Here is a 16,643-nt window from a genome sequence, read left to right on the forward strand (position 1 = left end):
ATATATTTGTAAATGCCAAATGAGTTGTTTTCCTGAAAACGATAAGCTCTCTAATTGTGTCGTATTGCTTTGAACTCATCAGTGTTCACAACCTCGATAACGTTAGTAATGATAATTTTATTCTGAAAATGCGGCCGCTGTAAATAATGTAAGCAACAATAAATAAAACAAATGCAAAAAATGTATCTAGGTCGTTCGACCAATTGATACTTGTCTTTTTACATTCTCAAACTGCTAAAGATGTAAATACACTAAATCCGTTTGAGGTATACGACATTTTATTTCGTAAGAAAATAGTTTATCTATTATTTCAATTGACATTTGAAATAGTTTTCAGTAGTCTAGGATAATCTTAGATTAAGTCAAGCAATTTCCAAGAAATATTAACAATTGGCATGCATTCATGCTGTATTGCATCACCACCTTCCCAATTAATGAGGGGATTAAGCGTTCAAACTTATATTTAACCCCGTCTCATTCTATATGTTCCTAGACCAAAACCAGGAGATAGATATCAAGTGAAGGTAAATTGGTGTCGTCTACCATACTTGTTTCCTTTTTAAAATGTTGTTTAATTTTGAATGAAACAGTTTTGTTTCTCTTTTATTTATACTTGTCATACATGTTTCATTTCTATACCCATAGAGGTTGGGTTAATTTTGAAGACCTGTTATGGTTGACATGTTTATCTTTTCCGCTTAATGAAAAGTTACCCGTTGTCAATCATACAATACCTGTGATATACATAGACAGTTGCTGATTAGGGAATTTTCTTACATTTGACAATTACTTTTTGTTTTTATTTTAGATGACATAATTATCGATAAAGATAAAGGTGTAATAAAGTTCAGATATAGTAACCATACACTTGATCGAGAAGGTGAAGATTTTGGACAAGTTATCGTCGGCGTAATAGCAACTGATAAAGGAGAACATCCTAAAAATTCCTCAACAATGGAGTTCAAAATCAAGATAACAGATATCAATGATCAGGTTCCAGTCTTTAACCAGATAAATTATGCATTTAGCATATTTCAGGTATACTAACTAAGTAGATATCAAAGGTACCAGGCTTATAATTTAATATGTCAGAAGCGTGTTTCGTGTACATAAGACTAATCAGTGACGCTCGGATCAAAAACATTAAAAAGCAAAACAAAAAAAGTTGAAGAGCATTGGTTGCCTAAAATTCTAAAAGGTTGTGCCATATACAACTTAGGTTATCTATGCCTGGGATAGGATCATCCTTGGTATTTCGAATATTTTATACTTTTTAATCAGTAAATTTATAAAAATTGCCATACATTACATCATATGATTCCACATATGTCTCATTGTTGTCAGCATTCAATGTTTAATGATTGAAACGTTTTTGAATGTTAAACGAATTGATGTTGATTAACTAATAGTACAGAAAAGAAAGGAGTATGTTCGAAAAGGTCCTAAAATGGCCCCCTTTTTTTAGCGTAAATTTCAAATTCGGATTTATCGACCAATATCACGATAAATTATAGCTAATACATTGACTAGCTAGGATATAAACCATTTTGTTGAAAACTTTACGTTTCTGCGTTTCATTATGACGTCACAAGTTGAACTCATATTGATTTTTCACGAAAAAATCAATAAAAATGGGTGAATTTCCATAGATTATTGGACAGGAAACATAGAGCGCATACGTCGACAACAAAGATCTTTTGAAATAATGTTTGTGAAGACATTTCACGTGTCCTATTTGAATCTTAAGCTTGTCGACGCCTGCGCTCTATGTTTCCTGGTCCTTTATTTGGTTGAAATCTAGCTGATTTTGTCAAATTTCATCAAAATCCCTTATCTTCACCTTTTTTGGATGTAAAAATCAACGTGTTAGAAATAAACTTTGACAAAAACAGTTCTGTTGAACTTTCTAACATGTCTTTAGGGCAACTTAAAACATTTATTGTCTTGTTATTATGAACTTTAAAATTGGGGCCAAATATGACCCTTACCGAACTTACTCCTTTAAAGGGACTGGGGGCTTTCAATGAAAAGTGTTTCGTTGGACAGTTTTTCAAACAAACGATTAGCATGCATTAGACACATTTATTTGTGAGTACAGAAAACCCATTTGAATCAGCATTTGTCCATGCATTTCTTTTAACAAGATCAAAGAAAAGGCATTAACAAAATCATTGATTTTTTTCTTTAACTAAAAACTCTCCGTAAAAAAATCAAGGAAGAACATTTCATTTCTAAATTGTTTATTCCAATACGACTTTACCGTCTCAAATTTTGTAGTTGATTTTTTACACGATGTCAATTTAAAAGTGACATCTAATTTTATTGAAGATCTGTGCAATAAGCACATCTCAATCTAAACAAAACAAAGCATAACATTTGAGTCCATTATTAAAAAACCTTTTCGTTACATTTGTAAAGCATGACAATACTTTTGCGAGAATTTTTTGTTTTTTGGTATGCAGCAAAAAATAGAAATTAAGACGTCATAAGCAACATGGATCACATAATATTTATAACAAGCTATTATCATAAATCTATTGTATATCTTTAGTTAATGTATGCAAATGCATGATTATTTTGATTTTTCATATTTCGGAATTATATATGATTAAATACGCATGTATGAATATAAGAACATTGCGACCTGATAGTTCCGGTGTTTGCTTTTAGTATGCACCTAATGAAACCCCTATAGGAGAGGTGAAAGCAGTTGATCTTGACGAGAAGCCTGAAACATTATATTCTATCAATATAACGGAAAGCAGTGTTGGCGCGGTTGTTACAATAGACAAATTAACAGGAGAAATAGTCAAGTCTGGTAACATGTCACTTAGCAATACACAAAATGTTCAAATAAAGGTGAGTAAAATACAGATTTATAAATTTATCCTCTCTAGAAATTCTTTAAACTTATCTTTTGATGTTAAAGTATTTCTCAACTTTTTACAGATAGATTAGGGTTTTAAAATTATCTCACCGCTGCTCGAGGGTACAAAAAAATCAGCAAATATCGAAACGTATTTGTTTTTTCATTACAAATTTTATTCATTACAATATAAAAAAGGGACGAAAGATACCACAGGGACAGTCCAACTCATAAATCTAAAATAAAATGACAACGCCATGACTAAAAATGAAAAAAGACAAACAGAAAAACAATAGTACACATGACGCAACATACAAAACTAAAGAATAAACAACACGAACCCCACCAAAAACTAGGGGTGATCTCAGGTGCTCCGGAAGGGTAAGCAGATCCTGCTCCACATGCGGCACCCGTCGTGTTGCTTATGTGATTATAAATCCGGTAAATAGTCTAATTCGGTAGGTCAAATTCACGAAAGGGAAGGCGATTGAAGCTACGACGTACGGAACATATCCGATATCATTTGTGAAACGGTTATTCCCTATAACCAACTCGTAGTGGCGTCCGTAAAATTTACGAAGGGATGATTTCAACTTCACCATTTGGAACTCTTGGTTTAATATCTTCCTTGTGAGCAGTAACCCTCTATCAAGAAAATCATGATAGGAAATGCAAGCACGGGAATATCGTATCAATTGGGAGATATATACCCCGTATGCTGGTGCTGCTGGAATGTTGCTACTTAGAAAGTGAACGTTCACAATTGGAAAGCTGAAATCATCTCTTTTGTCGTAAAGTTTCGTTTTCAACCGACCCTCATTGTCAATTTCTAGATGTAAGTCAAGATATGAAGCCGACTGAACTGTATCTGTAGTATCCTTTATCTCCAATTCGATGGGATAGATGCGTTCCACATAGTCACCAAATTTTGAATTGTTTAGTGAAAGGACATCATCTATATAGCGGAAGTTAGAGTTAAAGGATATTGCTAACTTCTTATCTTTCTTCCTAAGAAGTTCCTGCATGAAGTCGGCCTCATATTAATAAAGAAACAAGTCAGCAAGTAGAGGGGCACAGTTTGTTCCCATTGGGATGCCTACAGTCTTGAAAAACACGTCTTCCGAACGTATATAGTTGTTACTTTACAATATGGTACAAAAATCAAACAATAAATCAATTCGTTTTGGTCCGAAATGACTTTAAAAATGTTTATATCATTGAAAACGCTCCAAATTCTCTGCCTTTGGAAACACAAAATGTAAAATTTAAGTGATTTCTGAAATTGAGTTGTTTTTTTTATTTCGATATTACTTTTTTCTCCTATTAGTTCAACAGAAAAAAGTAACTTTATATAAAGACATGCTTCTTTCGAAGGCAGATTGTGAGTTTAAATGAACGGTGACCCCATATTTTTATTTTATTTTTCCTTTCAGTATAGGATAAAGTTTTTTTATGGAATAAAAAAAAGCGAAATCCGATATAAAAAAGGATACGATTTATACCCGCGAGCCTCCATAAATAAACAGAACGGCGATTTCTTTATTTGGAATTAAATTCTTATTTTGTTTCGATTGTTTAATTGCTTTGTTCGAACTAAACAAGTGAAATCGAATGCAATAAAAAGTAAAATCACAAAAATACTGAACGCCGAGGATAACTCAAAACAGAAAGTCCCTAATAACATGGCAAAATCAAAAGCTCAAACTCATCAAACCAATGGATAATAACTGTAATATTCCTGATAAACATAGCATTACGTTACACATTTGAAGTAGTGCCTTTAGCTAATTACCCCGGTTTCAATTCATTAAAAGATATGATATTCGTGGACTTCATGCATGTATACAATATCTAAAATTATTGTCAAAACAAACATGTACATAAACAAATTACAAATGAAGAGGTGCTGATTTTTTAGATATACGGTGGCTGCTCAGAATGAAGCTATTAAGGGTACATGTATATGTTTCTGAGGTGTCAGTCTCGTTGAAATCTCGCTTGGGATTTCTATTTCTAAAGCATGTGGTACAAGTGGAAAATTCCAATGAGTTTTAAAATATTAAACTGAAATTTAACTCGGTGAAAAATAATAACTTACAATAAATATTTGTTTATTTATAACATATTCAAATATAATAATCAATCCAGTAGGTTTCATCAGTCAAAAGGCTGAGACAAGGGATGACGAGTGCAAACAAATGATGCTACCAACTCATATGTACATTCCGTATCAATTTTTTTTCTTAGATATGTATTTGTCATTCATAAGAGACAAAGAAGTTGAAAAAATATGCTTTGTGTTCTAAATAAAACAGAGAAAAATTCAACTCACAGATTTTTTCAGATTGGTCCATTAATCTTAAGTGAAAGTATGAAATCTTTTGAATTGTTAAACTGTGATTTGTTCATGTTAATATCCTTAATATGGTCAAAATTGGAAAATCATTAATAATTGATCTTACCGTCAGAATCATCACCATCAGGTTAAGAAAAAATGGTTTTATCCTAGAAATGTTTGGCTTCTCAGAGGTGAACATCCTTTATCCAAGAAATCCAAATAGTGAAGTTTAAATCGCCCATTCGTTCCATTTTACGGACGTAATCACGAGTTAGTTGACCGGTTTGGAATATCCGTTTCATAGATGACAACTGATATGTTCTAACTGTCTTAACTACAACCCTTTTCCCGTTTTTTTTTAACGAATTAGAATTATCACAGAGTTTTTACTATCATGATCAACAAGACAGATGCTAAATGTAATTTGGTTGATGGGAATTCACCAGTTGTTTTTGAGATCGTAAATGTAATTGCATTATATGATGATGAAAAAAAAGACAGAGAATTAACACTATTTATTATTGCTTGAGATTCGAGAGTAATCATTATGCTCAACATATTTGCATTGAGTTGATAAAAGAGGGGTTGTACTATCATAAGCAATACGACGAGTGTCACACGTTGAGCATCCTCAGTTTTTATAAAGTTTGTGTGGATCAGTCTTTGGTTTTCTTTGTTGTGATTTGTTTACTGTTTTTTTGTAGTTTTTTAGCCATGACGTTGTCAGTTAATTATTGACTTGTGAGTTTGGATGTCCTTTTGGTATCCGTCTCCTTTCCTTGAATTATTATGTTTTTCAAAATTACAATATAGAGCTCTTTTTTTATATTTTCCTGTAGGGAAATGTGTTTGCTCAGGATGGAAAAGATCTGAAGAAGTTACCAAGTCATGCTGAAATCATAATAACAATTCAGTTTGATGACAAAAACAATCATACACCTGTATTTCAACAAGGTAGATAAAATTGTGTGTTCACGATATACGATGTCAATGTTACAGAACTCGGAGGCTAGACTATCGTCTTTGTAATATTTAGATAAATCTCTCTCATCGTATTCAAGTTTGTGTTAATTCGAAACACTTGTCAATCTTTCCAGTTTGTTTACCGTATTCGGTTCAAGACTCCTTCGAAATTGAACTTACTTTTTAAAGTAGATAAAACATTGACTTATCTGGTCTCGAATACAATGTCATCTTGAATATCAGTCAAATCAAAATACTATTATTGTGAGACAATTTGATGTTCGGTTTACATATTCTAAATATTCAATGATTGATATACTTTTAAATTATTACTATTCAAGAAGCATATATAAAAGACTTAAGCAAAATGATGAATATTAAATATCTGTATAATGTATAACTGATTTTTTTTAACACTGATAAGATTGGTATGAACAAAATGTTGATTGGAATACAGCAGCTGAACATAAGATCGTAAAAGTAATTGCAGAAGATGCTGATGACGGAAAAGAGGGGGAAGTAACACTATCTATTATTGATGGAAATTCAAGAGTAATTAACATATTTTGCATTAAGTTAATAAAAGATTTGGTGTCCAACTAAACACACGATTATAAGAGATGTATAAGTTGGCCACTTCTATCGTTCCTACGTTTAGTTAATCTACTCGATCTTCTTTTTCCATACACATACATTTTACTACATTTATTATGATGCGAATGCGAAAACTCTTTCAACATGTTTCTATATGATAGCATTCCATGCATCTACTAAATCACAAATTTGTCTGTGAACTACGAATTTTTTTTAATAATTCGTTCGTTATTACTACAATACTATCATGACTCAGAGGTGTCTTAAGTGGTTGAATCGACCAAACATCACCACCTGCAGCAAATCATAAAAAAAACGATAAATTGAAAAAAAACAGCACACGATAACAAATTACAATTTGCACTCAACAGATTGCAGGAAATTGAAGTTGCAATGTTTAGTTTTTGTTCATCATCAAAGAAAAAAATCTACTTTGTATTTATAGGTTATCGGTTACTGTATTTTATCAAATATTCTGATGAAAAATACAGATTTTATCAAGGAATATCAAAACTAAATCACGCCTATGTATTATATCGAATCATGACAAAATATATATAATTTTTACATGTCTCTTAGTTAATTCATTTGTACTGTCTGTTCAATTCATTTTTTCACAAAACACAAAATCGAAAACAAATTTATAGTATTCAAGTGCACTAAAAGATTGCTATTCATTTCATTATTTACAAATATTTTAGGAATTCTTTGCAATAAACATGATAAATGACGAGAGTTATGTGGTTTTAAAATATCAACTAGACTCCTCTATAGGGAAGGATCCTACAGTAATAGTTAACTTGACCGTAAAAGCTGAAGATAGCGGAATTATTCCAAAGAGCAGGTAAATACTAATTGCAGTTGTTAACTTAGCTCTATATCATATTTACAACTGCACTCTCACTTAAATTATTGAACCAATTAAGTTCATTTGATTTATAGTAATTCGGAAAAACAGTTGTTTTGCATTGTAATATCACAAAATTTTGCATCGTAAAAACAAAGGTGTAAGAATATCAAATCTTGCATCGTAAAAGGTGTAATACCATCAAAGCAAAGTACGTCACATCTGGTCCAAAATTAGGTCGAAAAAAATATTCTCTTGAATTTAAATTAGTCATGCATTTGTTTGCAATAGAACGTTTCCGTGTAATTAACATTTATCTTGGGTTTTTTAAAGCACCTTTATTTTATTTGCAGTTTCTATCAAATATTTTAAAACTTGAGGTTACATGGTTACTAAAGAATGTACATAGTAAAAAAAACAGAGGTGAACATTCGATTGGTTATCTTCTAGCGATGATTTTTTTTATTATTTGCAATGAAATGGTATACAATGCGAAGAGGTTTGGCTAGCCACAAAAACAGTTCAAATCACCATTGTGTTCTTAAAATATCGTGAACCAAGTCAAGATTATAGCAGTTGTTCCTATTTATGTTCTTAAAATATCGTGAATCAAGTGAAGATTATAGCAGTTGTTCCTATTTATGTTCTTAAAATATCGTGAACCAAGTCAAGATTATAGCAGTTGTTCCTATTTATGTTCTTAAAATATCGTGAACCAAGTCAAGATTATAGCAGTTGTTCTTATTTATGTTCTTAAAATATCGTGAACCAAGTCAAGATTATAGCAGTTGTTCCTATTTATGTATTATTCTTGTTTCGTTGTTTTCCGCTTATAGTTGATGTGTTTCCCTCGGATTTAGTTTTAAACCCGGATTTGTTTTCTTCAATCGATGTATGTCTTTTATACAGCGGTATACTACTATTGACTTTATTTATGTGAAATTATGTCAATAGTACTGGACATGATAAAACCTCACACATGCCAAGTAATTTTATTTGAAACAAAGATTAATTTTGCACAATTTTTTTTATATATTTAACAATCAAAATAAACAATAATAATGGTGTTATTACACCTCAAAAGGGAGATGACTGGATTTATTTCAAACAGTTTGCATTCTAGAAAAAACAAATTCAAGATTTGTATGTTTGTATATTCATATAGTATAAGCTCTACTGCAAATATCCAAAGACAATTAAATATACAAATACTGCATGGCAATTATTTGTAATGTATAATCATTTGTAAGCTTATAACTTCTTCAGTTATGTCAATGTCAAACTACGGATTTTTGGCCAAAACCCAGGGACTTGTATACAAGGAGCAGCACATTCTAAGGAATTACTTAATATAGAGAGTGAACGGGACAAATGGTCTTATGCTTTGTATGGACTCGTAGCAGCACTGTGTTTGGCAATATTACTGTCTTTTGTATTTCTTTACAAGTATGTATCATTCATTTAACATCCTTGAACTATATGACTTGATAAAAATTAATGTGAAAATGACCAAAAAGTAGACAAGATGTTCAATTGCATCTAAAATGACAACAGTTGGGGGTTTAGTGCAATACGAAATAAAATAGATAGTTTCTATCTAAATAAATGTTGCTCATGTCACTTACTGTAATGTAAAGAACTATGGTCAAACTTATTATAATAACTGTTGTACCTTCTATCCAAATGAGATTTTTGCCTTGTTCTGTCGTTCAATTAATCTATGAATGTAAGGGTGTAAGACGGTTTACAATCACTGACAACATATAGCGATTGCGATGTTTATATGATCAAAAGTGTTCCTTAGTCAGTAAATAGATATAATTTTAACAGCAATGTATTTGAAGAAAGCAAACAAATTGATTTTATTTCGTCACTTATTTGAAGTATGTGTTTACAGGTGGCGGACATCTCCAGTGTCTGAAACTACTCCTCCTGTTGGGAAAATGAAATATTTTGACAACCCTATTCCTTATGATCATCTGAAGAAACGGGAAACTGTAGAATATTCGCATTCAAATGAGTCTTTTGACCCCCCAGGTAGAAACTGTGATTTCTCAGACGACAAAGACCAGTATCAAAGAGTAAGTAATCCAATATTGTTTTTCGATGTTTTTTTGTGAAGTTTGTCGAAATGAACATCATTTAGGAGGTATTAAACCTTTTCCCGTTTTTTACGAACTATTTATCTTATAGGAGTAAAGCTTGCTAAAAGCGTGATTTGCATTATTTCATAAATACAGCCTAACACGTTGAGGATGCTTTCAGCAACTATGAGAATTTATTGCTAAAGTATTAATATCTTTATTGTCACGTATACTGTTATCATTGAATAAGTTTTGTTTTCCTAAACAGTAATCCTTCAAAATATGTTTATGCTTCTTGTTAAATAATCGTTTTCCAATTTTCAAATTCTGTTTTAATGCGCATGGAATACTTTTACGAATCATTTCTTTGTAAATTATTCCATCTTCTATATCACGTTCTCGTTAATCCTTCACGTTTAATATTCGGCTTTGAGCATTTCTGATGAAGGTAATTCAAGAAAAGCATTTCGTACACATACACATTTATAACGTGCTGTTTTATGATATACAGCACTATGTCGATACCTCTAATGGTGGATTATCGATACCTGTAGGAATCGTCAGCTTAGTGTTCATTGATTCGCTTCTGATGTCGTTTACACCAATCTCGTCTTAAATTATCCGTTGATAACGTTTAAAATGAAAAAATAAATAAGGTTTCAACTCTTTCATGCAAATTTAACTCAACTGGATTAGACCACTGCTTAATATCTATTGTATTGCCATTTTTATAAACTTCCTGTCTTCAAAATTATATTTTTTTTTCGAAATACGCAGGATTTTCTTATCTACGGATAGATAACCATAGTTGTATTTGTCACAACTCTTTAGAATTTTTGTTCCCTAATGCCCTTTAACTTTATATGTATTTGGCTTTATAACTATTTTGATCTGAGCGTCACTAACGAGTCTTATGAAAACGAAACGCGCCTGGTACATTTGATAACTATTGAATCCCTTTTGGTAACATATTTCCTTAAATGTTTCGGTTTTTATACTTTTATGGCTTCAATCTACGGCTGAGTATTCCTGCTGTAGACAGGTCCATAAAAGTGTTTTTAATGCATCAAATTTGCAACGTGTTTTCCACTTTTGTCGACTTTTTTTTTACATTATTTTACATCTAAATACACTGTTATATGAAAACTTTAATTTGGTAGATACATCCCTATGCATATTATATTTTGTCCACATTATCAGACAACAAACTATGTTAGGTATGTCTGGCTTGGTTATTTGTCGGTGTAATATGATACCCAAAAAAAGGAATTTCCGATGAAGGAAAACGTTTTACTTGCTTATTTCATTTTAGATAAGTACTTACGATATGAGTTATCGCTTTTAGGGGTTAATGTAAGTTAGATAATAATATTATTATTAAACTTCATTTTACACTGCCCATGTTGCCTCAAAAAAAGCTTTATATAACCTCAGTTATAAAATTATGCTAGCTATATTTTCGCATATTGTCATAGAGGATAGAAAAGAATTTATTTATCAGTATATAACTGTAAAATGAAGTTTAGTATTGCATTGGATATTTTTTTTGCATGTAAGTTTTCAAACAATATTTATATTTTTATATGAATGATAGCATGTTGATTATAAAATCGTATACGCACAATATTGAAAAATTTAACAACGGAACAAGATATTGGATTCCGTCATTATGATCCTAAACAAATTAAAAAAGAATTCATTGCTTGCTTTGCTTTTTGAACATTTGTTGTGTGAATATTCTAAATATAAAAATAATTGTAGCTCTTTATTCAAATCACACGAGTATTGTTAATTGTGCTCATCGTAGCTCTATGACTGATTTAAATTGTGCGTTGATAACTTCAGAAATTATTCAACCACAAAAGTCATGGCAACTTCCCCATGCAAATTTGACTTTATATGGATATGACGATCTCATTTTTGATAATTTAGCCTAAGATGAACGTACAATTATAAATCAGTAGCCATCAATTTTTGGGGTATTTAGTTTAACTGGTCAGGGAAAATCCGGAAAGAGCTTCCTTGTTTTCATTCATAATTTTTAAGATAATTTCCAATCTTGTTTTATTCATCAATTGCTAACCTACATTGAAATTGTACCCCATTTTATCGGGTTAGGTGAACCTGTTTTAAGATTTGTAAAGGTTTATCATTAACAACTGTGCAGTTGATATTGATTACAAGAACTGAGCTGAGGGTTTTTCTATTCATTATTTTATCGAGCTTTTTCTGTACGGTACTTGTTTTTTGGCTTCGTACTTTGTTTGGCTTTTTTGGCTTTTTTGAATTCGAGCGTCACTGATGAATCTTTTCTAGATGAAACGCGAGTCTGGCGTTTATACAAAATTTAGTCCTGGTATCTATGATGAGATTATTGACTGCTGACAGTAAATGCTTATTACAGGATACTATTCCATTACAATTTGACTGGATTAAATGCAAATATAAAAAAATCAAGGAGAATCCAAATCGTTTTGAGTTCTAATCGTAATGAAAAATTGCAATAAAATAGTTTGGTTTCTGCTTTTAAAAATATGTAAAAATATAATATTATTCCCCTGCGCATAATAACTGTTTCTAGATTAATTATACAGCGACTGTTATGTGCATGAACACATTTTTTGTTTTAGCATTTTAATATTATATTTTCATTATTATTGAACATTTCAAATAGGTTTTTTATGTATAATCCAGAATATTATAGAGATATTATTACGGAAACTTCTTGCAGGAACCTTTAATGTTTTAGTGACAAATCTATTGATAATTATTACGAATTGTCTGATGAAATAAATCATTTGATTTTTCACTTTTAGATTTTTCAGTTTTGTTTTCGTGCAAGTTTACATATGTGATTTGTTTTTCTTTATAGGTGACAGAGCTTGAAGGGGAAGCAAGGTATGAAACGATAATGACGCATATTGCATTTCTTTTATCTTTTCCGTCAGCATTGAAGTGTATTTAACTTTAATTCTCCTTTTATAGAATGTGGTGTGGTTTAATTTATGATACTTCATTTTGAATGCCGGTGTGTTTTCAACCTACTGGTGTTATCTGCATAAAAGCCTAACACAAAAATGGAAAAAAACGATTGATAAAGACATGATTATATTACTTTCGGCAATTAAGAATATGATCGTGTGTTAAAACATCCTGCATAAATGAACAACTCAATCTAAAAACGGTTCTTACTACCAAACGGTTTATTTTTATAGTTACATTGGTCAGTTATTTACATTTTCTTCAGTGACAAACCCTCCTATTTCTCATATATCAAAGCGAAAATACATCTCACATGTGCTGAAGTCACCATGCGTTTTTGATCTAAATATATTTTTAGTTTTTTGGGCTCTGTAAGATGCATTTCGATCTTTAAAAAAAAGACTGCCTGTTGTATAAAAGGCTATTGTTTGTCTCTCGGGAATAGGGAATTTACATTATATCTGTGTAGAGAAAACTATCTTGATTACGAGCTACCCATGCATGATTTTGGGATTCCTGACACCTATTAGCATGTTAAATTCATCCATACACAATCAAAATCCAATAACTTTCAATCAAACAGAGAATCAACTGTGGGTTCAAAACCAAGAGTTTATATGAGCTTTTTATTTCTAATATGATTAAGATTTATAACCGAGATACAATGTTGTTTATTTTCAGATTTAGGAGACCACTCGATAATAAACATTTACACTCTTCAAGGCCGTTATCTTTTGAAGAACCAACACCAGACTATCCTGTTTACGAATTTGATGGAAAGGTTACCAAACCTGCAATCCCGTCTACAAGTAGAACATCCGAAAACTGTTGAAAATGTTATATGTTTAATTTTCCGGTATGCCTACTTCATCACACAAATTATTCATTTCAGAGTTTTTTTTAGAATTGTTCATTTCATTTTTTCTTTTCTATTTGACTATTGTATTTACGTCGATCTTGATTGTTTATATAAAATTGTTTCCAGTTTTCAGTTCTTACCATGAATGGTATTTATGTATGTGATATAGTGTCCATTGCAGTCAATGTATTTTAATATGGTAAATGTGTTTAACGTTTATTCAATTAAAGTATTGCATTAATTATAATCATCTACCACCATATTCATATTTCATTATTCATTGTCCTAATTTTTAGGTCTTTTTTTTACCGTTTCCCACATGAAATGTACTTAAAAAATGAGAACAAAAACATTGAACAATAAATATGGTATCCTAGAACATACTTATTTTTTTTTAAATAATTTAATATTCAATGTTCTTTTTAGTTGAATTTATGGATGTGTTAAGTTATCCATCCACTCCAAAAACACGTAAATAAATACAGGAAACAAACTGATAAATGTAATATGTAGATTCAATGATATAATATATAAATCTGTATGTAATACCATTGCAGTGTATAGTTTATATAATTACTTTTTGTGGAGTTGAGAAAACTTGAAACAAAACCTTTAAATTTGTTATATCCCCTTAAGATGTCCCTGCTTTGTAACGCTTGCAGAATAAATTGATAATATATTTCTTCCTACTGTGAGCACGTGCTTTTGGTGTTTTGTTTATTATTCTGTCCAACGTTTGTATCAGAAACAATCCAGCAACAAATCCTGAACAGCTTTACTGTTGATGTTTTTTTCATGATTATTTATGCAAAATCGTACTTATATGATTTAAATTTTTTATGTTTTGAATCTCGTGTTTCTTTTTTCATATTAATGATTTTAAGGTCTTGTTTTCGAATGACATTGACTGATATCATTGTACGTATATGGATATGCATATTATACGGTCCGCTTTTCCTTCTAAACCCTCGCCATAATTTAATGAATCTTGCTCAGAACCTTTACTATGTATTGTTAATAGATATAGGAAGATGTGGTATGTGTGCCAATGAGACAACTCTCTATTCAAGTAACAATTATATATGTAAACCATTGAGGCTGAATTACTATTCTAGATAATCATACATTTCACAAGAGGGGTGTGTCATTTTATTGGATTTGGTATCTCTAGCTTTTGTTATATCTCTAAATATATATTACGTTCTCTCTTACCTCTCTCTACACGAATACTTGTTTAGTGATTTATTTCCATATAGTTTCAAACAGATATACTTAAATGCTTTATATTACTAATATGTGTATATATTTTTTGCTTATATTTATCAATTTAATTCTTAACCATAAATTAATGTAATTATACATAATATATCATTTTTCCATAAAAATAAAAAGGATTGTATTATCTAATTGTTCTAGAAACGTTTTTACGCCTACATGCAAATTACAAATCTTGCTACTGTATCATTGTTGAAATTGCTAGTTTACTAACAACAGGAGAAATATTTACATTCAACATCATTTTAGATTGATAAATGATGTTTTTCATATACCATATTCACCAGTTTTGGGCTATATTGAAGCACTGATAATTTTGTGATTTGTTAAAAAAAAACCTGTGATATTGTAAAAACCTTGAATAAATTGAGAAAAAAAATGATGAATGTTTCAAAAAGACAACAACTTAACCTAAGTACACATATTGAGCATTTTATTTAAGAATTGAATGCTTCTTTTTGTAACTTAATTCGGGTGTAAAAGCGTTGACCGAAGTACATTTTGTATGAAGCGCGGGAGCACTTCATTCTAAAAATGTGCGCACGCAACGCTTGTACAACCCTATGAAGTTACAAAAAGAAGCATGCAATACTTATAATAACATTTTTAAGCTATGATAATGAAAAAACGAGTTTTATAATTTTTTTTATTTAATTCACCTGTGCACTTAATGATGGGACCACGTGTTAAATTTACTGACTGAGATCTGACAGAAAGAGGGTTGATCGTTTATGTCCTTGTCTGATATCAGGAACTTATTAGCCATATCTTCGTGTTATTTTAGTTATTCAGAGAGTTGAAAGCTTTTTCAAATTTTTGGATGTTTCTGTTAAATTTGTTTACAACTTTAATAGACTATTAAGAGTTTGATTTAATGTATAGTACATTTAGTAATTCTGTAAGTTGCACCCTATATGACATCGAGCTATTTTTGCTGTTGAGTTGGTGTCTTGTTGACTTATACCTTTTACCTGTGTTATTCATATATCGTAGAAACTTGTATTCAATATAAAAAATTTGTTATTGCTGCTTTTTTGAGCAAATGTTTTAAGACTTTATTAATGTGAAATGATATACAAATAAAATACAAGAACAATAAACGTTAGTTTTACGGGAAAACTAATTACCTAGGGCTATTAATTATTAATCACTTCTTTCCTCCCTTTAAACTGTCCTCAACACTTTGGCTAGGTTTATATCTCTTTGTTTCATCTTTAATTTTGTTCTCTGCTCCTTCCGGTTTGTCCTTGTGGATAGTTGCTTCTGCTTCATCCGGTTTTCCTGAATTTTTTGTCATGCTTGATTTCGTATCGAGGTTCTGGTGTTGCTTCTGTGCATCTTTCTGCTGATTAATAGAACTGGTATGAGTTTGATGGGTACTTCCCTTTATTGTTTCTTCAGTTTGCTTATTGCCCGGCGATCTAGTAATGTTTGAAGATATTCCACTTTTTTCTTGATTGGATTTGTCATCTTCTTTTTCTTCTTTTCTCTGTTCATCTTTTTTGTTTCCAACTATAGCACCATCGTCTTTTCTTTTCATTACTGCTGGTTTCTGAAGAATTTGATTTGTTTGATCTTTTTTGTTGTCTAGTGTTTTATATTTGGGAGATTCCGTTTGTGTCTTAGACTTATCGGTAGAAATGCCAGCTGCATCTATTTTTTTGGATGTCGATGGAATTGCATGGTCGATATTACTACCTGTTTGTTTACTGTTGTCTTTATGTTGACTTATTACGACATCATTCTGTTGTTTGACAGTTGACGATTTGTTATCTTCTTTTGGCTTTACTTTCTCTGTTGGCTTATTCGAAGATACAGCTGGTGTCTTGCCAGAT

The 16,643-nt window shown here is 31.0% G+C and overlaps 1 protein-coding gene across 1 annotated transcript; it reads left to right on the forward strand.

Annotated features, from left to right (window-relative positions):
* Nucleotides 1–395: 395 nt before the first annotated feature.
* On the forward strand, nt 396–14,825 carry LOC134706184 (protocadherin gamma-B5-like). The gene is made up of 10 exons (XM_063564892.1): nt 396–408; nt 809–1,038; nt 2,671–2,859; nt 6,044–6,158; nt 6,592–6,719; nt 7,463–7,605; nt 8,875–9,054; nt 9,506–9,689; nt 12,565–12,590; nt 13,356–14,825. Exons 1-10 carry the CDS (start codon nt 396–398, stop codon nt 13,504–13,506), a joined length of 1,359 nt encoding a protein of 452 aa, XP_063420962.1. The 3' UTR covers nt 13,507–14,825.
* The last annotated feature ends 1,818 nt before the right edge of the window (nt 14,826–16,643 follow it).

This window comes from Mytilus trossulus, chromosome 2, assembly GCF_036588685.1.
Source record: "Mytilus trossulus isolate FHL-02 chromosome 2, PNRI_Mtr1.1.1.hap1, whole genome shotgun sequence".
Taxonomy (NCBI): domain Eukaryota; kingdom Metazoa; phylum Mollusca; class Bivalvia; order Mytilida; family Mytilidae; genus Mytilus; species Mytilus trossulus.

Coding starts and splice junctions, on each gene's coding strand:
- LOC134706184 (XM_063564892.1), top strand. Junction 1,039..2,670: donor ATGCATTTAGCATATTTCAG/GTATACTAACTA, acceptor GTTTGCTTTTAG/TATGCACCTAATGAAACCCC. Junction 9,690..12,564: donor ACAAAGACCAGTATCAAAGA/GTAAGTAATCCA, acceptor TTTTCTTTATAG/GTGACAGAGCTTGAAGGGGA.